Source organism: Microtus oregoni, unplaced genomic scaffold, assembly GCF_018167655.1.
Source record: "Microtus oregoni isolate MIOR12 unplaced genomic scaffold, Mior012 000000F_ref0000247, whole genome shotgun sequence".
In the NCBI taxonomy this organism is placed as follows: Eukaryota; Metazoa; Chordata; class Mammalia; order Rodentia; family Cricetidae; genus Microtus; species Microtus oregoni.
In genome coordinates this window covers 59630488-59654872 of record NW_024543059.1, presented here as the reverse complement: position 1 = coordinate 59654872, position 24385 = coordinate 59630488, and the positions used below count along the sequence as shown (strand labels likewise).

Genomic DNA, 24385 nt, shown 5'->3' with positions numbered 1-24385 from the left:
TTCAAAATAAATTTAGAGGAGCAGAGGAAGCTATTGGGGTACGTAGAGATTTCCTCTACCAGTAATGGTCCTAGAATGAAAATATTTCCTAAGGCTGTAAAATATTCTTGCAATAACAAATGTTTCTAAGTAGCTTCACTAAATGGTTCCCATTAACCAAATTCTAATGTTAAATTCTTTCTAAATGAAACGTTCAGGCCAGTTTTCATGGGTCGAGTTTTAATATTAAATTATACTAATCAGTATAGGAATGATTAATAGGATGAAGTCTGGGAAATGAGCATGGACTTTTACACATCTTAGTGCTCAGTGAACTCACTTAGTAAAGTTGGGGGTTCTGGGATTTTTGTAGTATGCTGGAAAGGACTTACTTGCATATGGTGATTGCACAATGGACTTAGCTGTGTATTGTGCTTATCATCAGATTTGGTAAGTTTCTTGGAGAGTTTGTCTTTTATATTTCCTTCTTTTGTACGAGTAATTACCACTGCATAGCTTCTAGAATAATCACTGAACATGAGCTGGACGAGATTAATGAACTTGTAAAAGGTCTATATTTGCTTAGTGATCACAATTCTAATCATGTTTTTGAAGGAGGAAGATATTTTGGATCTCCTGGAACAATGTGAAATTGATGATGAAAAGCTGATGGGAAAAACTGCCAGAATCCGAGGACCAAAGGTGAAATGTCTCTGCCTTGCATAGTGCCAAAGTCCATGTCACAAGGGGAAGCCATTCCTCCTAGGTATTTCCTGTAAGAGCTATGATGCATAGGAACTTCAGGAATTTTGTGTCCAGTAAAGGTAAAACCAGGCAAATGGTGTTATCTCACACTCACAGGTGTTCTTTCTTTGGCTGCCTTTAGATTTTTGGTTCCTTGCCAAGTGCTAATGGATGCTTAGTGACTCAGATAGGCTGGAGTGAGGAGGACTTACCTCTTCCAAGTTCAAAGTCAGGCTTTTGTTCTAGTCCCAGATAAATAACTAACAAAGAAATGTATAGGATTATAGATAATGCAGATGGTGACTCTAGAGATACATTAATGGGGAGTCATTATGTCTGTTTATCTAATTCCTGTACAGTGCATGTCCACATTGCTAATAGGGAGCCCCTTCTATCTGTCTAGTTGCCGTACTGTGCATGTCCACATTGTATGTTTGGTTTAGCATGATCCGGCTCTCCCTTTCCTTGCCCTCCTCTCATGCCATTAGTTTCCCTTGTCTTCCTGAACTTTTTTATTCTTACTATCATATTAAATATGTGTGCATGGTTTTATGTATCTGTATAAAATCCAGGAACCACAACCGAGAGAAAATATGCAATATTTATCTGTGACTGTCTTAGTTCACTTGGTAGGGCTATCTCCAATTGCATCTGTTTTTCTATAAAGGACACGAATTTGGTTTCCTTTTTAATTAATTAATTAATTTATTATGTATACAATATTCTGTCTGTGTGTATGCCTGAAGGCCAGAAGAGGGCATTACAGATGGTTGTGAGCCACCATGTGGTTGCTGGGAATTGAACTCAGGACCTTTGGAAGAGCATGCAATGCTCTTAACCACTGAGCCATCTCTCCAGCCTCTTGAATTTGATTTCTTAATGGCTGATAATTTCACTGTGTATGTGGACCACATTTTCCGTGTCTGTTCCTCTGCTGTTGACATTTGGGTCAGCTCCACAGCATAGCCATGTGAACGGCGTATAATAAGCACTGATATCAGGATCTCTGTGCTGTGTTGTCTTGGGGAGCTCTTCTTTTGCTGACTCAGTGACATTGACATTGTGTCCATAAAGATAGATTCAGCACTTAGGAATGGGAAAAGCTGTTGTGTAGGCAAAGAGAGGCAGATGTTTGCTTTACTTAACATCTGTTTTGTGGTGATGTTCTACAGTTTCATATATGACACATTCTTCAGCAGCAGGGAAGCAAGAAGTTGAATTTGAGAAATCATAGGCACATTTATCAGTGTGTTGCTTTTTATCTCTATTTATATCTATATTTATGGCATTTTCAAGCCATCTCTGCATTCATACACATGTTCGTTAGGCTTTCATGCTTTAATACCTGTTAGTAAAACAGTGGAGAAAAGAACCCTCATCGATACATTGCTAGATCAGTTGAGACTCCCTCCAAACAAAGCTACACCATGATACTCTGTGAATTTGCCCTGGTACCACCATGTAGACTTAAGTTTTCTAACTCCTCCTCCACCTCTTTCCCATAAGTTATGCCATTTTAGAGCTTTTGTGATGAGTCGTTATTTGTGTGAGATTGTGAATACCTTGAAGGTGAGAAATGGATTTTCAACTTATCTGTAGCACCTAAGAGTGCCTAACACATCACATGTCCCCCAAATCTATTGGTCAGAACTGTTGAATGTGCTCAAAAGATCCTTATTAGCTAGCTGGAGAGTAGATAGGTATTTGTCAAAGCAAGGTGTAAGAGGTGAGTGTTTGAATAGAGTGTAAATGACAAGGGTTGACAGAAGACAGCTTCCTGGCAGAATTTCCATTTGAACTGGAGTTGCAAAATGAGCCCTGCTCATGTGGTTGAAGAGGGACATTCCAGACAGAGCCCTGTAGTTGTGATGCTGCTGTACCAGGTATGAGGGAAGTGTGGGAGTTTGTGACTTTAGGAGGGAGAATTGGAAATAATGCAAGGGGATCCTGGCAAGGTGTACATGTGTGAAGACCTCAGATGTTAGACATTATTCTCAGCTGAAAATTCCTGTGAGACAGTATACTTAGATTATTTAGAAAAGTGAATGCCCTTATGAATCATGACTCCATTTGTGGAAACATTTGAGGAGTTTTTAAGCTTTGAATATCTTTTTTTTTTTTAGTATTTTTATGCCTTATTTAACTTTATTTTATGTGCATTGGTGTGAAGGTGTCAGATCCCCTGCAACTGGATCTTCAGACAGTTGTGAGCTGCCATGTGGGTGCTGGGAATTGAACCCGGGTCCTCTGGAAGAGCAGTCAGTGCTCTTAACCACTGAGCCATATCTCCAGCCCCAAGCTTTGAATATCTTATAGGTACCTTGCACCAACCAGTTGTACCCCTGGAGTTTCTAAGATTTGCATAACAATCACCACAGTTTGCCAAAGCCAGCTTGAGACTACCTGGGGACATCACGTCCATGCTACAAAGGCCCTGAGGCATCATATATTTTCCTTCATATTAGACTTACCATCCAAAGGAAAGTGTGATGGGTTTCAGGGAAGAGCGCCCATTGTGTATTTTCCAACTTCTGTCATCTGAGGTGAACAGGAAGAGTTAACAGTGTATTTGCTGAAATGAAATGGATTGGGTAATTCCATAATTAATTATTTAGTTAAAGTCAGAAGCATTTCTAAGTAGATGAGCACAGCACAATTAATGTAGAACAGTATCTATAGTTTTTATTTAAGTTTCATCAGGGTGTCTAATGTGACCCAAACGTCTAAAGAGAGCTCCCATTTCAGAGGGACAGTGCTTCATGGTGAACACCTGTCACCAAGGTCTTCATTAGTTGAAGATTACTTTGAAATGTCCTTTGTTAACTTTGTGCAAGGATGAATAATAGTGTCTTACTTATTTAAAAATTTTAGGAACATTAATTAGCCACAAATAACACATAAAGTAGTAGTGATGTTCTTAAGTTGGTGCCCATAAATTGTTTATATCTATACATTGATTTATTTTTATATCTTCTCGGTTTCATAATTAAACTGTAAATAAAATCAAGTAGCACAATTTGTGTCACTGCACTTTCGAAATCCCATCTTGGCGTTCTACTGGGAGTTTGTATTGCTATGACTCCTATTTACTTATCGATTGACCAGTATGCTTGCGAAACACAAAGGTTCGGCAGTCCACTTCCTCTGAGACTTTTTTTGTATAGGGCTGAACAATTATGTAGCCAATGTCTGGGAAAGCATAAGCTGTGTTCTGCTTGAAGGAAGGCATCCTGCAAACTCGATTGTGCCACTGTTCTCTCGGGGCATGCTAAACTTCTGAAGAGACATCTTTTCTCTGGGGTTCATGTTTGCCAAGGTTGTCAGTGTGTTTGATGACTGTGCTACTGGCAAACGTTTTTATGTATTTCTGCTTGAACATTTTTAGTACTCTGTAAATATTAGACTATCAAAAGGAGAGCATATGTTTAAAGACAAGTTGGTACCTAGTGTGTTCAGCTCCTTTCCAGCTTTAGTTGTATTTCATTTTTTTTTTTTGGCACAAGCTGTAACTTTTACATCATCATGCTTTGGATTGCTTTGTATTCTAGATGCTTCTTAGAATGTTTCTCCCTTCCTCCTCTCATCCTACACGGTCACACTGGAGGGACATAGCTTCTTTCCGTAAACTCCCATGGCATCCAAAGAATTCATTATGATATACAATAACAACAAAGCCACTAGTTTCCAACTGCAGCAGCCTGTCTCAGCAGGAACAGGGGGTGTATGGTGGGTTTAGCAAGCAGGCTTAAAATAACTCATTTACAGAACTGTCTTGCACACACTTTCTGAAGTGAGGCCGTCCCATCTCTCTTGCTGTCCCTTCACCTGGTATCTTTATCTATCATGAGGAGTGGAAGTAGACTGATTCTATTGAAAATATTAGGGCATAGCGCCACGCTAATCAGACCTGCGCAGAGTCACTCTGTTCAAAAAGCTTCATACCATAATGATTTTCCTATCCCATGTTGTAAGATGTCATACTGATGACAAAGCAGTTAACCCACTGTGGCCAAACTGTGTCAAAGTTAGAAATTCTCTATGAAAGGTCTCAAGTCATCCATAACAAATTGAGTAAAATGTTTATTTTCCCAAATATACAGAAAAGCTTGATGAGACCAGCCTTGGGTTCGATTCTAAATAAATAAATAAACAAACGAATGAATAAATATCAACCATGAGCTAGGCACGTGAGATTATGTGAGCACTGCCTTACTTCCGGCACATCATCTGAGCCGATTTTTTTTTTTTTTTTCGAGACAGGATTTCTCTGCATAACCTCTTTGGCTGTCCTGGAACTATTTTTGTAGATCAGGCTGTCCTCAAACTCACAGAGCTCTGCAAGCCTCTATCTACTGAGTATTAGGGTTAATGGCTTGTGCCACCACCTCCTGGCTTGAAGGCATGATCTTCTAATGGTTTTCCTTAGTTCCTTTGTCCTTCTTGCCTGTCTTTCTCCCTCCCCACCCCCACTCACTTTTGAGTGGATGAATCTTGATGTCTAATCTCTCTGTGTAGATGGATGCTATAAAGTAGTCCCACACTAGCTCAGAACTGAGTATAATAAGGGGTTCTTTATTTAGGGGTAGACTCACAACAGATCACAGTCCTCTGCATGAATGGGGAACAGGAACTGAATTGAGCAGCAGAGGGAGAAAGAGAGAGAGAGAGAGAGAGAGAGAGAGAGAGAGAGAGAGAGGAGAGAGAGAACATGCATGGCACGTTTTACAGCTGCATTTATAGTATCTGGTATCTTAAAGGTTATTGGCTGAAGGAGTTCCCACAGCACCTCTAAGTAGAGTGAACAAAAGCAGATTATGGCTTATGATAGTTATATTTTTTCGATCAAATATTTTTGTTCTTTGTTTGCAGAAACTATACTTTTTAATTGCAGTTATATAGAAACAGCATTGTCCTCATCAGGACTGAGCCATATAATTGGAGAAGGAGTATTCACAGCAGTGTGTGCTCTATTGGCTAAAAAGTACGAAGCAGTAGAGAGAGACTTCCATATTCACCAATAGGCAGCGAGCATGGGGGTGGGGGGATTAAAAATAATGACTATCCAGGGGATTCTAAATGCATGGCATGTCACTGTGTTTCAGCCCCTGTGTTGCATGCCAGAATGCGCGGAGGTGATGAAGAAACAGAAGTCTTACTACAGCAGCGAGAGCAGCTATGACAGCAGCAGCAGCAGCAGCAGCAGTTCAGAACTGGATGAGAATGAAAAGGAACTGTGCCAGAAGAGACGAGAACAAGCCCCGTATAACCTTAAACACACCAGTCACTGCAAACTAATTCAACAATCCAGTAAGTCAATCTCTCCTACGTTGATACACGAAGAGCTATAGAATTGAAACTCTCGAACTCAATAAAAAGTCCTTGGGCCAAAAGAAGTGTTGTCATGTGTGAGGGGACCCGTATTCTACCCCTTGTGTTCTTTACCTGGCCAGAGCCCAGTCCGTCCCCTCTCAGACTTTACAAGTAGTAACTGGATGGGACTAAGGCTCCGTCCTCCTATCTTCTGTAGTTCGTATGCTCAGTTGTGGCATGGGTTTTAGAAACATGTGACAGCTCTTTTAGGCAGGATGAGTTCTCGTTGGGGGCCACATCATCTCTGCTTCAGTGTCTCCCTTTTGTCTACTTCATTTGGCACTGTCACCTCGCTCTGAAACAGTTGAATTTTGCTCCTTCTCACTTCCATCCTGGGTAAGCAGTCAATCAGGACTTTGGGCACATCATGGGTAGTTAGGAAAGCAACCAACTTCTCTCTTCTCTCTTCTTTTTCACTCTCTTTCTTTTCCTTTCTTCAATCCCAGATATCCACAGTCTGGCCTCTTGATGTGGCACTCACCCTCAAATATAGAACCTAATTATCTCCATTTTCCTTAAAAAAAAAAACACCTTCTTGCTGCCACTTCTGAACTAGGACTATCTTAACACCCATGTCACACAGCCATTTGCATAGCACACAGTGTCCCAAGGTTTCAAAGCAGCCAGCTCAGCATTGCAGTAAACATAGCTGGAGCCTTTGCACATCTGATTCCCAGCAATGTTTAGTATATATGGGGCCTGATAATGTGTTTTAAAACTGGCCTTCGAGACTTGTAGCAAAGAGCCCCAAGGAAAGAAGAACTAAAACATGAAGAATTCAGAGAAACAGCACTTTGGTTTTATTTCTCCCCAAATATTCCATAGAGATACATGTTCCCTTGCTCTTGTCAAGGAAGGTTTGTATATTTGGATAGGAAACAATGTACCGTGTTCCATCATATTGACTGAAATTTTCCAAGTATCAGCAATTGAAAGTTATACTCCCTCCCTTCTTTTCCTTAAGGATCCCGTAAGTGTGTCTCTGGATGGTATGACTCAGTTTTTATTCTGGAATCTGACATTTTTATGTTGAGATTTTGCTGGGTTTTAGATCGCTTGCCTGTTAGCTAATGTGACTATTATTTCATAGCTTGAACCTACGAGGGCTATGGGTCAGGGAGAGGAAAATTTCCATAGAGTTTTACAACTCTGGGACTGTTCTATGCTCTGGGGCCAATAGTCTAAAGAGCCCTGGTCAGATAGAGTATCATAAAGTAGGAGACAGAATAAAACACATTTTGATGTAGAAATTTTAAGTAAGTCTAATCCAATTACATATTTATATCCTTACTGTATATTTAGGCAGAGATTATAGCCAGGGCTTCACTTTGTTTCGTATTCATTCTTTAATCTTACAGTAGGAGTCTCATAATCACAAATCCTCTATAAACTGATGACCAAGGACAAAATCCAGACCAAGAGTAACACTTTCTTATGCAGTCAATGGACTTAGGGTATTATTATAGCTTCACACATAACATAAAAGACTTTCTTCTCCCATAATTTATAGATGTTAAGTCACAACTATGTTTCCTAATCTACCACCAGTATATCAAACTACTCTAGTTTTCTTGTCTGAATTTCCAGGTATGTAGGTGAAAAGCAAAAATCTGAGCTGATTTGAGAAGGTATTTCCTTCTGACCAATGAGCAGGTTTTACCTACTCAATCCTTACCTTAGGCTTACAAAGATGGTAGACCTACAGTGTAGCTTGGAGCAAATGGTTTAGAATTGTTTTTGAAGACATGGCCTTTGTATTATTGTTGTATGTTAAATATGTGACCTTTGTAACTAATGTTTTTTAAGGGTAAACTGGCCGGTTTTCTCTTCCTATAAAGTGACTGTTAAGGAGTGCTGGGTCACAGGTACAGAAGGAAGTTAATACTTGCAACAAACAAGGTTTTTTTTTTGTTTTGTTTGTTTTTTAAACAGCATCTCCTAAAACTTGAATGAGCGTGTATTTTATGCTCTCCAGAACATAGAGTTTTTCTTTTACCACACGTTCCCAGTATCTTTTAGAAGTGCACCCCTAAATCTGCCATTCATAACTATCACCTTTACAAAGTTTGAATTCTTTTCAACAGCCAATGAAGAGAGATATTTGGGTATGCAACCTGGCTTCATGTGAGTTTAATTAAAATATTTCCTTAATGAAGACTGATCTATTCTCCAAACAGAGAACAAATTCAGAATGGAGGATCTGCAGGACAAACGAGCAGAAGAAAAGATAAAAATGCTGACAGTGTTGAGCAATTATCTTTTTCCAGGTCATGAGCCGTAGATTACCATGGCCGTGTAATTCACTTTCATCAGTGTTCCCAGAATGCACAAGGGCAGATAGTTGATGGCTTCATTAGATATTTATTCTGGTAACAGTCCTGTTCTTTGACTTAATTTTTTTCTTCACTTAAATATTTTGCTGTTGAAATTATTTGTGTGTATGTGTGTGTGTGTGTGTGTGTGTGTGTGAGAGAGAGAGAGAGTGAGAGAGAGAGAGAGAGGGAGAGAGAGAGAGAGAATAAGACTACACCAGTTTGCTGCAGCTCTTTTTACTAGTTTATTGTATTTAAATTACATTCAAATATTCTTCATAATATTCTTATGTTCTGTGACTCTAATTCTTGGCCTTGGATTCTATACCTTATCTCTTTACCCTGTCTCTGTTCTCCTTTCCTTCTTCCTGTGATCTTTGCTGCAAAATGTAAGCTCTCCAACCTACACAGAGACTCTAACAGCCAGTTTCCACCCAAGGCTAATAGATAACGGTGGCATTATAGGAAAGTGGAGGCTGTGAGCATTCAGTGCTGAGGACTTTAGGCAGCTGACCTTGGCCACCATCTTGCTGTGGTCCTTTGGGAAAAACAGACAACAGAAATTTCTTCTCCTGGCTAGAGAGATGGTGCAGTGGGTGAAATAATCACTGTGTCAGTGTGAGGACTTGAGTGCGGGTTCCCAGAAACCAGGTGATGCCAGGCTCAGTCGCGTTTCTGTACTTCTGTGTTCCTATGGCAAGATGCGGGGGAGGGGTTAAGCCAGAAGAATCCCTGTCCTCGGGTGACAGCTACTCTTGTGTCCACAGCTGTGGGTGATGATGGTGAGAAGACCTTGTCTCAAAAAGGCTGAAGGCGGGAACTGAAAACTGAACTCTTTATGTGTGCTGTGGCTTGTATGTTGCTGCACTCAACATACATGAACACATACACACAGACACACACTCCTTGCAGAGGTTTCCGTAAGGTATGACATTAAGGTGCAGGACCTTGGAGGATGCCTGGCTCACAAGTGCCTCATGAGTGTGCATCCCCTTCCTTGTTTCTCGAATGCTTCTCACATTAAGAACTTAGAATTGAAGTCCTGTCTGCAGCATTCCCCGGTGCAACCGTTCTTCCTATGCCAGAACTGTTTTGTACCATGTGCGCTGTTCAAATTGAAGAATTAATTCCAAATTTCCCCTCTTGTGACGGCGTCTAGGGTTTGACCCTTGTTATCCAGCCACCCCTGGTCTAATCATTAGTCTATGGTGACCGAATAGGGAGGAAAGTGTACTAACAGCACCGCTTCTCCATCACCGATAGATTCCATGAGGCGTTCCGTCAGCTGCCCTCGGTCCATCTCTGCTCTCTTACCTTCCAACGGGGATGTGCGCCCCTTTTCTTCTCAACAAGTGATACCGTTAGCACGACCAACTTCAGCCTCTCGGTCACATTCCTTAAACCGTGCTTCTTCCTACACGAGACACCTGCCTAACAGTACCGATACCAGCTCTTCCAACTCCCACTCTCTGGTGGTAAGCTATTGATCGGTTGTGCCCTTTCAAGGTTGCAGAAAACACTGTACTCAGAATGTAGGTGGCAACGGGATTGGTTGAGCAGATGATGAGTGGAACCCCTGATTTCTTCTGCTTTTTGACTCCTGACCTTTGGAAATTGTATTGTTCACATATCGTAGACCCCAGCATATAACAGACCTCAATGATGTGTAGAAAGAAGCATTGCTTTATTTTCCATTTCCTGGTACAGGAGGGCAATGCTGTTGGCAATCATCCGAGGAAATGCATGGTTCTGCAGTGTTTTATTGGCATCTGTAGACACAAGCACATTTATTGTATGGAAAATAACTCTTAAAATATTAGATCAGTAGTTTAAAAACTGATAAATTATATTTATAGAGCCTGGTTACAATGCTATTCAGAATGCTTTCTGCATACTAAATTAACATATCATATCCCCTTTTCAGCATAAACTACAGAAACTTAGGGTTGAGGTAGTCTGTGGGTCTATTACATTTTCCTGGAGCTAGACCAGAGATTTAGTTAGTCTTTGTTTCACTAACACTAACACTGATGTCTCCCAGGGTAAAACTCAGGAAATCAAGTGATTTCATTCATTTTATAACAATGACTGATTTTATTTTATAAACCAAGAATTTGCAGTAAATGAAAGAGACTAGGAAGTCCTTTAAAAATACTCATATTTAAGATTTATACCTTGAGCACGGTAAAATGCAACCAGGAGGAAATATAAAATATATCCTTGCTAATAATAACCAATTTGATGCTAAAAATTCACAAATGTCCATTTAAAATTTAAAAGCACATCATTTTTACCTAGAAATATATTTTAAATGATACTGGCACAGTGAAGTAAGACCCCCTCCACATCTCTGTATTCTTTCAAATTTAAGAATGAGTCTTTGCGGCAATTGAAAACAAAAGAACAGGAGGACAACCTCACAAGCCAGACCTTGTTTGTGCTGAAGGACATGAGGATCCGCTTTCCAGGGAAGTCGGATGCAGAGTCTGAGCTGATGATAGAAGATGTGAGTATCCAGCAAGCCTGAGCATGTGTTCCCTGGGACTGGGAGACAGGATCCGCTGGCGAAATGCTTGCGGGGCAAGCATGAGGTCTTGAGTTGGATCCCCAACACTTACGTTAGAGCCTGGCATATGACATGCACCTGTAGTCTCAGCCCTGGGAAGTGGAAGGCAGAGGCAGGACGATTTCAGTAATTCTATGGCAGTTACCCCAGGGTACCTGGTGAGCCCCAGTTCCCAGTGAGAGTTTGGATCTTAAAAATCCAAGGTAATTGCCCCCTGGAGGACAGACAACCAGGACTGAGCTCTGCCATCCACAGGTGTGCATGCTCATGCACAAGCATGTATACACACCAGCATGCATGTGTGCATGGACGCATGGCTCCCATGCATCGAAACAAAAATGTGTTTTCTTGTCGAATTGTACTTAATTGCATAGGAAATGTAATTCTCTTCCCTTTAGGCCCCAGAAACTTTTATTTTAGATATTAGGAACATTTTGTCATCTAATGAGGCTGTCAAGTGAGAATAATTAACATCAAATAACTGTTCTTCGTGATCAGAGAAATATCAGGATAAACTTTTCTATGGAAAAGTTTACTGAGTTGAAGAAGTCTAAGGTGAAAAGAGATGCGAGGATAATAGCAGTGCCCTGCTCAAAAACGACAGAAAGATTTAAAGGTGATGCCTAGCACACCATGTGTTTGGGTTATTTTCATTTGCCACCCAGTGGAGGCTTTGGAAACGGCAGTTTCAGAGGCTCAGCTCCTATCTTGGAAAAGAAAATCTAAGGTTACTGAAATGATTTGGTAGAAGTACATTTCTTTCCTGCACCCAACACGCTTTCTAAATGGCCATTCTTAGGTCATTCTTCAGCTATAGAACGCTGTTTGGAGTAGGGTCGGGTAGGTTGTGTTTTTTTTTCCCAGAAGACAAGGCACCATCTAGTGGTCATATGAAGAATAACAACCACAGTTTACACTGGCTCATTCTACTGTTCACATTGCTTTATAAATCAAGTGTATGGAAATAATAATAAAACAAGAAAAAGCTTTCTTGTTGTAAAGATCCATAAGAGCATCATATTTTTGTTATTAGATAATAAAGTATCCACATGTTTTGCATTTTTGGTGATAAAGACTTTTCAAACACGAAAGTGGTATGTTGTCTGTGGGGGAGCTGCTATTTGCTATAACAAAAGAAACTTTAGGTTGAATATCAGGCATTATGCTGATATGTTTTACAATTTTAAATTACACTTATTTTTTTGTTTAGTGTTTGTATGTGCGTGAGCAGACACATGCCATGGCATACATGTGGAGACCACATGACACCTTCAGGGAGCCAGTTGTCTCCTACCGCCATGCGTGTCCCAGCGCCTTAATTCCGGTTGTCACATGTGGCAGTGGGCACCTTTGCCCACGGCACTGTGCCACCAGCTGGATAAGCGGTTACTTATTTTGACAGTGTTTATTTTTAAGGAAAACCAGTAACTTTGCACCAGATACATCATTTTCTGTTTGTTTTTATGATCTGCCATTGTCTTTTAAAATTTTTTCATTTTATTTGTTTGATACTTTGCTTGCATGCATGTGTATACACCACATGTGTGCTGATGCTCAGAGGTCAAAGAAAGTGTTGAATCCCTTAGAACAAGAGTTACATTTGTGCATCACCAGATGGATGCTGGGAATCAAGCCCAGGTCCTCTACGAGAGTAACAAATGCTCTTAGCCACTGGGCTATCACTTCAGCCCTGCTAAGGTTATTTTTTATTAGAAGAAGAGAAAGTAGAACTAATATTTGTGACTATTATGATTATAAAGAAGATTACCAGGAATATATAATTAATGAACCATAACTAATATTGTACATTAGATTCTTTGCTGCCTGTCTCCTATGTTCCAGACTTGAATGTTTGCTACAGTATATGCTACTAGAATATATGTTGAGAAATGCTATTGTGATACAGGTCATACAGAGAATGGGTTAGTAGAATCCTAATTGGATATAGGCTGACTTTTAATGTATTATTTAATATTCTATTACTAGGTGGGTAACATAGCAAGATGAAAACCCTATAGGCTGGATTTCTGTCTAGAATATGTGTGTCTACAGATTTCTGACTTATATTCATTGGGTGATATTATTCTTAGTGAAAAGGAAGAAAAGGCTTTGGATTTAAAACCTCTGGCTTGTGCAAGTGGTGGAGTTTCACTATAAGTAGTCTAATGGTGTTTCCACTGCAGAAATTAATAGAATCGGTGCTAATACATTTATCTACCGCCTTGGTGAGCATTCGAGGTTAAATCTGTTAACGTCTTTCCCCCACAGATCATGGATAATTGGAAACATTATAAAACAAAAGTGGCTTCATATTGGCTCATAAAATTGGACTCCGTAAAACAACGAAAAGTGAGTGACATGCATCTTTTTACCCTTTGTGTGTTTATTAAGCTGAAACCTGTGACCAAATTCATAGCAATTTTATATGTGAACATTGATTTGCTTGTGTTAGACAAGGATTTAGATCGTGAGGATGAAAAGTAGATTGAGGACAAGGCAGTTTAGCTGTGCGGAAATCTGTGGATCCTTGTGGCGGCAGAGGGCGGGGCAGGAACAGAGATCATAAGTGGAGATTAGCTTGAGGAGCAGAAGGGCCACAGAGGCAATTTTCTTATTAACATATTTATATATGTGTGTCTATATATGATAATTTAATTATCTTGTAAAATGAACTCATTTTTTGCTGAAAGAGTAAGTGCTGCAGTAGCGGTAAGAGATGAGCTTGGATGGCGAGGCAGGGCTCAGATGACAGCTTTATGGCTTACAAGAAGATCAGGTTTTAGTTTTGCACATGAGAGGCGACTGGAAAAGTTTGGGAAAACATTTATAGTTCAACTTGTAATTTTAAAGGGCTGAGAACTACTTGAGAGGAGTCAAATTGCCGCAGAGAGAATGTGGCACAGTTGGAATAGAAAGGAGCTAGGATTCTTGTAGGGTAACTGAGGCGGGAACGAGGGAGTATTTAGCACAGTGGTGCTAGCCTGGGTGGGATTCTGCCCATTTGTTGTGTGGGTTTATGTGTGTATGTGTGTACCCGAGTCTACATTTGTGCACCACATGCATCCAGGACCCCAGAGAGGTCCAAAACGGTGTCTTATTCCCTGAAACTGAAGTTCTGTGCACTTATGAACCTCCCTCCATATTGATTCTAGGAATCAAACATGGGAACTCTGCAAGAACAAATGCTTGGGGCCATTGAGTCATCTCTCCAGCCCCCCGTTTTGATCTTAGATATGTTATGTTGATGTACTGATTAGATATCAAAGCGATGATAAATGTGATATAAGTGATGTTCATATGAACATGAAGGCAGAACTGAGCTTGGGAATGGAGATAAGAAAGATTAGGAGTCTATAAGGTAGTTAAAGGAATGGGGCTGGAAGGGACCACGTGGAGAGTTTGTTAGAAGATAAGAGGCTTCTGGGAACGAAATCCCCTCTGTGCAGGAATTAGGGGGGTCTCTGAAGATGGCTGAGGAGAGACAGGAGGTGCAGTGTGGAAAACAGTGAGGACAGAGAGTCACTGAAGCCCAGGGGCGTCGTCCTCATGGCAGACTAGTGGGCCATAGGCCGTGCTGGAAGTTGCCTCTAGGAGGTGAGCACCAAGTTCTCTGTCATTTTGGGCAAACATAGAGGTTAGTGGTGATCACAAATTTCGAGGAATGGTGGGGAGCAAAAATTAGCTGGAAGGGATCCAATTACTGTACCTTGAAAAGGGAAAAAAAAAAGCTCTAGCTGCTGCAGGCAGGTCTCAAGAAATTGGGGAAAGAAGACAAAAGAAAATGGTGGTAGTGAGGAGAGAGTTGAAATCAGAGAGGGTTTTTCTGCCTAAAGATGATTGTGTGTTGATGATTCGATGGCAGTGGCCTGGAAGAATGACCGCCAGGATTGGGCAGCACCATGTTCCTGAGTAAACTGAGGTTTGGTCTAGCCAAGAGCAGTTGTTGTAGTCAGAGGGAAGATGAGGGGTCTCAGATGGCGGGAAAAAGTGAGATCTGAGGAGAGAATGAGGTAGAGCTGCAGAGAAGACTGGGAGGTGGGCATTGTACCACAGGAACAAAAGCAACTAATGCAATGATGTCAGAACAATTGGTTATTTCACAAGAAAATAAGGAACCTTATTTCTTAACGTACACAAAATAAATTCCTTGTAGGGTACAATTGGTATGTAAGATGGGAACACATGATGTATGTAACATGGGGAAACATGATGTATGTAACATGGAAAACATGATGTATGTAACATGGGGAAACATGATGTATGTAAGATGGGAACACATGATGTATGTAACATGAAAAAACATTAAGACAAAAGGAAATGCAGAAAGATGATTATAGTCGTAAAGTGGGGAAACAGCGTCTTAAGAAAGACCTGACAAAGAGAGGTTAAAGGGAAAGCCTGAAATGTTTAGTTATTGCCACGCACCGCCCTCCCCCATATGCGCTCTATGCGCTAGAACCCAGTTCACGAGCTTCGGGCAAGGGGCTGGAGGTTGAGGAAACACTCGCAAAGACAGACCGACACTCGGACCTCTAATCACTGGTACAAAAGCCCCTCTTTAATAGCACCATGGAGGCTTAAATACCCTGCAGTCAATGGCCAACAGGTGAAAATTCCATCCTCTGATCCTCTAGGCTAGGCACAGCTTCTAGTAACTTCAATTAGAAGGCTCTAGCAGGTAAGAGCAGCTGAAGGCCAGGACTCAATTGGTCCCAACAAGTTATATGAAAACTTTTTTTTCTTTTTTTTTTTTGTGTGTTTTTTGAGACAGGGTTTCTCTGTGGCTTTGGAGCCTGTCCTGGAACTAGCTCTGTAGACCAGGCTGGTCTCGAACTCACAGAGATCCGCCTGCCTTTGCCTCCTGAGTGCTGGGATTAAAGGCGTGTGCCACCACCGCCCGGCGTTATATGAAAACTTAAAATCACATGTAGTGGTTCTTCTCTATAGCCCCAGTGTTCAAGAATCCGAGGCACCAAGGTTGTCCCAGATCATTCTGGGCAATACTGTGAAACCATAGCTTAAAAAATCAAAACCAAAAACCATACAAATGGGGGGACAAAACCATCTTAAACCAAATTAAAGAGTGAGGGTATTGTGCCAGCAGGGGTGGTTTGAGGAGGAGAGATCTATTTAGTACATCTAAAATGAAAGGTAACAGGGGTGAAGCGGTGATTCTTACTAATCAATCAGCCAAAGACAAACTGGTCTGCAGAAAGTAGCACGGTAAAGTGCATAAGAAGGCTATGTAGAGACAATTTAATGGCTCTTCAAACAACCAATTAGCATGTAAATAGATCCTTGGCCTCACTAATGATGAAGCAATAGCGGGTGGAAACTCTCATATTGGTCAAAATTAATAAGATGGATATTGCACACCAGCGGGACTAGCATGGCCAAGAGAGCCTTTGCTCCAGCATCGGTGCATGTGTCTAACGCTTCAGAAAGGTCATTTACGGGACCTGTTAGATCACAGGTGCTCATAACCTTGTGACTCGGAAAAACCATTTCTGGCCCGTGTCCTGTCGATTTTCATCCTGAATAATAGAAAAGATTTCCACATATCAACATTAGAACAGTGCTATTTAGAAAAGTCAAATACCAGAAGCAGCTGGAGTGCTCACAGTGGGTTTATGGTTAAAAAGACCTGGAACATCCATGGAATTCAGTTGCATTTGCTTGAAGACTATTCTAGAACCGTCCATGAGTAGAATATAGAATTCAAGCCTGTGACTTAAGACTGGTGGAACAAACATGGTAGTAAAATAACTTGAACATTCTTTGTCATGGGGGAAGGCACAGCATGAAGCAGGCTCAATGCAGGGTCTATGGGAGGCTGATGCCTTCTGCTGTCTGGTTCTCCTTCTGAATTATCTGGAGATAAGATGGACCATGTTCATGTTGGAAAAGAGGGAACCTATTGAGTGTGTATGGCCTCCATTTTTCATCTCTGTTTCCCCCCTGCATCCTGAATGGTGAGCTCCAATGTGAATAGCCAAGTGAGATAAAAATTCCAGGAGTTCCGGGCCGATATTTTGTGAGCTCAGCTCCTAGGAGCTTTCTGCAAATGCGGGTAAGGTCCGTGTCTGTGATGTTCAATACAGTAGTTACCAGTTGCAGGAGGCTACTGAATGCTTGAAATGTGGCTACTGTGACCTTGGAATTGAGTTTGTAACTTAGTTTTAATTTATTTAAATGTGAAGGTCCAGCCATGTTTATTGACATCTGCTTTTAAGGGTCTTAGATAAAAATTTCTATGCTGTCTTTCCACTTAGGAATTTAGAGAGGCTGTGAGAGGATCCAGTGAAGTTTTCCATTTGATACTATCCTAAAAAGATACCCTATAATAAAGAAGCAAGTCACAATACATATTGTACCATATTCATTACCCCAAAATTAATCTATCCATCTACCTACCTACTTACATACATATCTGGCATCATTTTTTTTTTTAAAAAGCAGCCATGTAGTAGCAAACCCTACACTCCCAACATTAAGGAGGGAAAGACAGCTGGATGAATATAACATGCAATGCCATCCTTGTCTACGTAGCAAGCTCCAGGCTAGCCATGGTTACATAGTGAGATCCCATTTCAAAGAACCCCTATTTGTTTAGACTCTGCCAAATTATGATGACTCATTTCTAGAGTAAAGTTAACTGAACCAAGAGAAAGGAAGAGATGCTATTTGGTGTCATTTTCCCATGTTCTTTTATGCATTTTTATATTTTTCAAGGTACAATGATTTTTTTTACAAGTGGAGGGATGGCTGAGAGAGATGGACATGTCTGACTCCATGTCCCAAGGAAGTAAGGAAAGGAGATGGAACTGGGCTCTGATTCCAGGCCTTTAATCCATTTTTAGGGGGAGGGGGAAATATGGGCATAGTTTTCTAGGCTGCTTCCTGCTGATTGGGGGCACTGGTAATCTTTGAAAGCCCAGAGAAAATTTAGGATCATGGTCAAGCCCTGACTGGAGTATTCAGTGAGGCCTGATCATCTCAGCCAGCAGCTTTGATGCTGTTGTGTATGCAGAACTCGGAAGCAGCTGTAGCAGATGTGCTTTGAGACATTGAGTCATCCGGGCCATCCGCTCATGTCAGACACTGTTCAGGGGGTCTTCCTTCACCAAGCCTGAGTCTCCTTAAATGAGAATGAATCCACAGCCTCTCATTTCCTGTGGAAATAAAAGCAGAACCTCTCTCCCTAATTAACATGTCTTTTGACTTAAATTTTGAAGTCAAGATATTTTTAAAATATATAGGTTGGTTTAATCCAACAGCATTTATAATCAGATGTCTTGTAGTAGCCGTTGCTCCTTCCTCAGCAGTCAAACTAATTCAAAGACAGCACAATAATGTACACTATCCAGATTCTCTGTGTATTTTCTATCTTTATGTGTTTTTTCTTTTTACTATATTTCTTTTATTTTTATTTTTTAATTTTGGATTTTTTTTTTTGAGACAGGCTTTCTCTGTGTATCTTTGGCTGTTCTGGATGGAACTAGACTAGGCTGGTCTCAAACTCACAGATATCTTCCTGCCTCTGCCTCCCACGTGCTGGGATTAAAGGCGTGCCATCATGCCTGGTTACTCTATTTCTTTTTTAAAGGACTTTCTCTATCTAATTTCTTTTCTTTCCCAAGCCTACATATATTTTTAAACACACTGTAAACAGTTTAGAGGCATTCCCCCATCTGAATTTGTCTTTACTGTCAATCTCTGTCTTTTTCTGACCACATGAGTCTTTAGTCTGCTAAGAGGCATGGCTAGGATTAAAGCTGTGGCTTTGGTGACTGGTTCCGCCCATTCCTTAGCTTCCTGAGAGTCTAGCTTCATGATGGAAATATTGGCAGGAACTATGTTTATTGCTACAACTTTGTGGAGTTTCTAGGTCCATGCTACCACCAAGAAGTACGTCACTGACTGTTCATAAACATGTGTTTGGTAGCACTGCCTCTTAAAAGAGCCACCATGTTGTTTTTCCTGCTAATGCTGAGTCAGGTATCCTCTCTTAAAGGAACTGTGCCTCTGCTTGTCTCTACAAACAGAGCCTGTAGGAGTAAAGAGACTTGCCAAGCAAGGAGCTGTGCTTGAGTCTGTTTTTGTCTATGTAGAATCTTTTTTTTTTTTAAGCTTTCTCAGGCTTTATGTGAAAATTTTTGCTAAACATTTGGGTACCATTTGTAGCATGAATAATAAAAACCCAGAGACAGATTTGGGGTCCAAACTGAAGGTCAAAAATGCAAGGCAGCTGAGCCACTAGAAAAGTCTTACCTCTCGCAAGGCTGAGCGACTACAGACTGAGCCCTGACCTCTGTCTCCTCCCATTTATATTCCCCTTTAGTCCTGGGATTAAAGGCAGGTGACTCCCTAGTACTGGGATTAAAGATGTGAGCCACTGCACTTGGATTTGTTTTTCCATTGAGTTTGTGTAGCTCAGGGTGACCTTGAACTCACAGAGATCCATCTGCCTCTGTCTCTCAAATCTTGGGTTTAAAGGTGTATGACACCAGTGCCTGGCCTCTTAGTGGTTTAGTTTTACCTTCTTATCTTCAGGCAAGCTTTATTTAATAAAACATAAATAATATATCACTATAGGCTAAGATATTGTCAGCCACCTGCCTGGGGTCCTTCTGTTCTAACCAGAGGGTCTGGGTGTAGGAAAAGAAAACTTCTGTCAGTGCCGGATGGTTATGACCAGAGTCACAGCCTTAGGGAAGGCAGAGTAGACCGTGAGACGGACAGCACCAATTCTTTAGAAGCTTAGGCCCTCAGTTTGGAGGCTTATACCTCCGGGCTCTAACCACCCGTGGATTGGCACTTGGCAGCATCTGTAATCCTCAATTTCAAACATCACTGTCTGTCCTGACTCTCTGGCCCTAGCACCTCAAATAGAGTCAGTTTGCTCTAATCTGTCCCAAAGTGACCAAGTCTCATGGATAGTCACTAGTGGGAAATTTGCTGTACACATTCGTGAGACCAGTTCAGTCTAGACTCTGTGTTTGAGTTTTCTTATCAGCAAGCTGGCACCTGTCTGTATCCTCCTTTCTTTAGTAACCTGGCGTATACACGCGTGCAGCCACACGTGAAATGGTACTTCGTGTTTTGCATGTGGTGTAAGAATGCTGGTAAATATGGGGTGAGCATCGGATGGACTTGGGTAGAGTGCAGTCTGTGAGTAGAAAGGACTCTTCCATATGCTTAAGGGTCATGCTTAGGAGGATGTGAAATTTCAAAGTGAATATAAGTGCTTGCCTGTGAATTTACTATCACATGTACATGCTATAACATCAGCTCCGACATGGCAATTTACTACATGAATACTTGTGCTCTTCAGTTAAGAGTTCCTGAGAGGCTCTTCGAGGGGATGAAGAGGCTGTACCAGTGTGAGGTTCCAGAATCTTTATTTTCAGTTTATACAGATTTTACTCCCTATTTGGACTCCCATTTTGCTACTTCCTTTGGTCAATTACTTTCCAAAGGTATTATATTTCCTGTGTGTTTTAAGATACAATAAAGTACCCATTCTCTCCCCCTGCCAAAAAAAAGCTAATAATGTCTCATAGTTCACACTAGCTCAACAGTTATGATCATTCTCCTACACAGTTTATTTAATAGATAATTCTAGTTTGGGCTGAAGAATTCATGTCTTGGATTTTGGCACTCAAAGAATAGGAAGGGCTGATATTAATTAGAGAAAAATGGATCTTGCCAGGAGGCCTCTGGATGTGGTGGATGGGGAACTGCGAGACAGAGGCTCTGGAACCCACACGAGCAATTCATTTGTAGCAGTTTTTCTTGCTGTGGTCATGGTTACCACAGCTCCCTTTCCTTTGCCTCAGTAGAGCAAGAGACGAGCCCACCTGGGAAGAGCAGCAGGGAAGGGCTCTCAGCAGCTCTCCTTCCATGATGGGGTTCTTCTATGGCAGGCCTGCTTTCAGGGGTCTTCATTCGACTATAAGTTGTCAACTGTGCAGAACTTAACATCTTTGTAAAAGTAACTGTGCCGAATCGATAGCTCTTCCACCAACGTCTGTGAAAAGAAGCATGGACGAACACACCCATGGACACACTTCATCACAGCAGCCAACAAGGGAGGCACTGAGTTTCATTGTAAACAAAGATTTATGGTTTTAATTAAATTTTTAAACATTTTTTCCCTGCTTAATGCTGAGTATGGAAATTAATTACCTGAAATGCTTAAAATGTACCTCAGGCAGGAATAAAAGTGTTGAATTATCATGTTAAGGATCATCGGGACACATTATAATGTGGTTAACTGATTTATCTATATTATAAATTCAATATATAATTTTTTCTCCATATTTACAATGAAATCAGAAGTGGAGTGAGTACCAAATGACTGGCGAAACTCTGTTCTTTTGATGACAAGAGGGCTAATGTAGCACGCCAAAGCGCACTGACCAGAAAGCTTTGTGTGGGGAACAAGAGAGTCAGTGGCAGGGGGTGGAAAGAGTCCTGGGACTTAGGGGAGTTTGGACGTGGGTTTGATAGGTTCCTACCTTCCTCCTGGTGGCTTATTAGACCTTCTCTGAGATGTGTAGCTCTAGGCACTGCACAGCTCATGGGAGAAAGAGAAACATTGTGTGCACTTGAACTTTGTGTGTACAGAATGTGTAGGAGGGAGCTATAACTATGGCCTGTTGACTTCCCGTATTGATCCGTGTCTAATCTGGTGTGACTTCCTTATAAAGCTAGAAAACATATCCAAGACAGGAAGAAATAAAGAGATGTAAGTCAGCCATAGAATGTGCAGTTAGATATTATAAAGTGTTACCCACTTAGAAAGCCAAAGGTTTAATTAACGTATTAGAATTGGATTAATCAGATACATCATTCTTTCAGCTGTGATAACAGTCAATCATCACCGGCGAGCTCTGCCACTTTACTCCGCTGGGAGGCAGTTGCTAAGCAGGGATAATTAGGAGTGAAGGAGGTTTCCATGGGGAACACCCAAGAGGGATAAATGGGGAGGGATCTGAAGGAGGCAGGCAGAGGAGTTCAGCTGGAGCACAGGTCAGACACTTGCAAACAAAAGGGCTGGCTCGGATGGAAATGACCTCAGACTTAGTCTCGAGAAGGCTTTGGCCAGGCTGATGGAGAGAGTAGACAAAACGCTGCATGTTGGAGGGTTGGCCCTGGGCAGCAGTGCCTGGACTGTGTCCCAGCCTTGCTCACTTCTTGGCTGGGAGCAGCCTAGGTAGCGCATAGGCAGTCGTTCTCCTTCTGAATGAGAAAGCATCAAATGACCGAGCTCTTTTTATTATTATTATTATTTTAAATTTATTTATTTATTAAGGATTTCTGTCTCTTCCCCGCCACCGCCTCCCATTTCCCTCCCCCGTCCCCAATCAAGTCCCCCTCCCTCGTCAGCCCAAAGAGCAATCAGGGTTCCCTGCCCTGTGGGAAGTCCAAGGACTACCCACCTCCATCCAGGTCTAGTAAGGTGAGCATCCAAACTGCCTAGGCTCCCACAAAGCCAGTACGTGCAGTAGGATCAGAAACCCATTGCCATTGTTCTTGAGTTCTCAGTAGTCCTCATTGTCCGCTATGTTCAGCGAGTCTGGTTTTATCCCAGGCTTTTTCAGACCCAGGCCAGCTGGCCTTGGTGAGTTCCCGATAGAACATCCCCATTGTCTCAGTGTGTGGGTGCACCCCTCGCAGTCCCGAGTTCCATCTAGCCATAAATAAAGGACATTGAGCCTATAATTAGTGATCCTAGAGAAGCTAAATAAGGAGAACCCAAAGAAAAACATATAGGCATCCTCCTGAATATTAACCTTCGTCAGGCGATGAAAGGAGACAGAGACAGAGACCTACACTGGAGCACCGGACAGAAATGACCGAGCTCTTTAAAGCAGATTGATCTGACTCGCCTGCATCCATGGTTGTCACACAGGTTATGTGTTACTTGATTTAATTTGACAAGCCTTTATTAATTGCCGGTTTTCTTCATGAACTCAGCTAGGTGCTGTAGGGTCTGTGGAAGTTCCTTCATTTATTTTCTCATTTAATCATGGATTCTGCAGATACAGTGGAGGGATTGGTACATTCTAAGCATTTGTACTTCCATTCTGAGGCTACTGTTGAAATACATATTTATCTTTCTTTTTCTGTTTCAGGACAGTGACATTGCTGATGCTTCATTAGAGAACTGTGAGATTCAGAGCTTACCTTGCCAGACTCACAGAGACTCCCACATGCTTTCCCATGCCTGTGTGTGCACGTGTGTGTATGTTCTTAAAGAATAAAGTGATTTGCCTTTCTTCACATTTTCCTTAAGGGGTATAAAATATACATTTAATTCCTGGAACTCAGGAATTAAATACTGAGCCGAGTTCTCGGTGGGTGAAGGTGAGAACAGTTCATCTTACTTAACATCAGGCTGTGGTAAACCCACAGTTGTGCAGTCTAGCTTTCTGCCAAGAGCCACGCTGCAGACATTCTGGAAGGAATTTATATGAAGTCTGAGTGTGCCGCCGCGTTGATGGGCTGTGAAGAACACCCAATTTGCTGAGAAGCACATTCTCCATTGCCATAGTTAGGCACGAACTAGGACTGGGGGTAGAGAGAAATCAGCTATCTTGTCATTTTCCACTTGCATTTGTTTTAGGGCTCCTAATGGAGCCTTGTTTACTAGTGCTTCTCGGTAGCAAATTCTCTTCCACACCTACCTTAGCTGCCGTTTGCCCCCTGTATTTCAGGGCTGCTGTTTCCCTCCTCTGTTTCATTTGGGCTGACAGGGATGCCGTTCTTAGCGGCGCATTTTGTGTCAGCAAATATGCCTTTACCCTATAGCCACAGCGGCTGCACGCATCATTAGTGCGGCACACAGTGATTTTAATGTTGCTTCCAAACCGTCTTCACCTTTTGCCATTATTTGAATTTAGGGCCAACTGCTCAGCCGTAGGTGGCAGTTTGTCATTCAGCATCTGTAGTTGCAAAATATGTATTTGTCAGTGTGTTTTATGCCTTCAGATGTGCTATATTTCACACAAAGACAAATCTTTTCATTTTATCAACGTTGCTATTCACTGAATCTTCCATTTACTTTTTTCCACAGAGAGCTTAATGTTGGATTGGGATGCTCTGAAAATTCATTTTATATGAATGAGACGTAGGTTTTATAGGTTGGCTTTGCTTGGGCTGCAGATAAGCATGAGGATCCAGGCTGGCCATTTATTATTATACTTCACAAATTATTCAGCTCCAGACTGGGGAAGTAGCACAGTGGGGAGAGCCTTGCCTAGATAGATCTCAGAGGCTGAGAGCTGAGTGACTTCTAATGCAAAGCTCTGAGTTCAATCCCAGGCTGCACATGGTGTCTCATGCCTGTAATCCCATAACTCGGGCAATAAAGGCAGGAGAATTATAAATTCACGGTTATTGTCAGCTC

The 24385-nt window shown here is 41.5% G+C and overlaps 1 protein-coding gene across 4 annotated transcripts in view; it reads left to right on the top strand.

Annotated features, from left to right (window-relative positions):
• Positions 1–24385, top strand: part of Ttll7 (tubulin tyrosine ligase like 7) — a 120836-nt gene that overhangs the window by 74021 nt on the left and 22430 nt on the right. For all 4 annotated transcript variants that reach the window (XM_041648013.1, XM_041648006.1, XM_041647937.1 and 1 more), the window contains 5 exons: positions 595–681; positions 5826–6030; positions 9669–9880; positions 10777–10911; positions 13240–13320. In XM_041648013.1, the coding sequence (XP_041503947.1) occupies positions 595–681; positions 5826–6030; positions 9669–9880; positions 10777–10911; positions 13240–13320 (720 nt within the window). The remainder of the gene's footprint in view (positions 1–594; positions 682–5825; positions 6031–9668; positions 9881–10776; positions 10912–13239; positions 13321–24385) is intronic.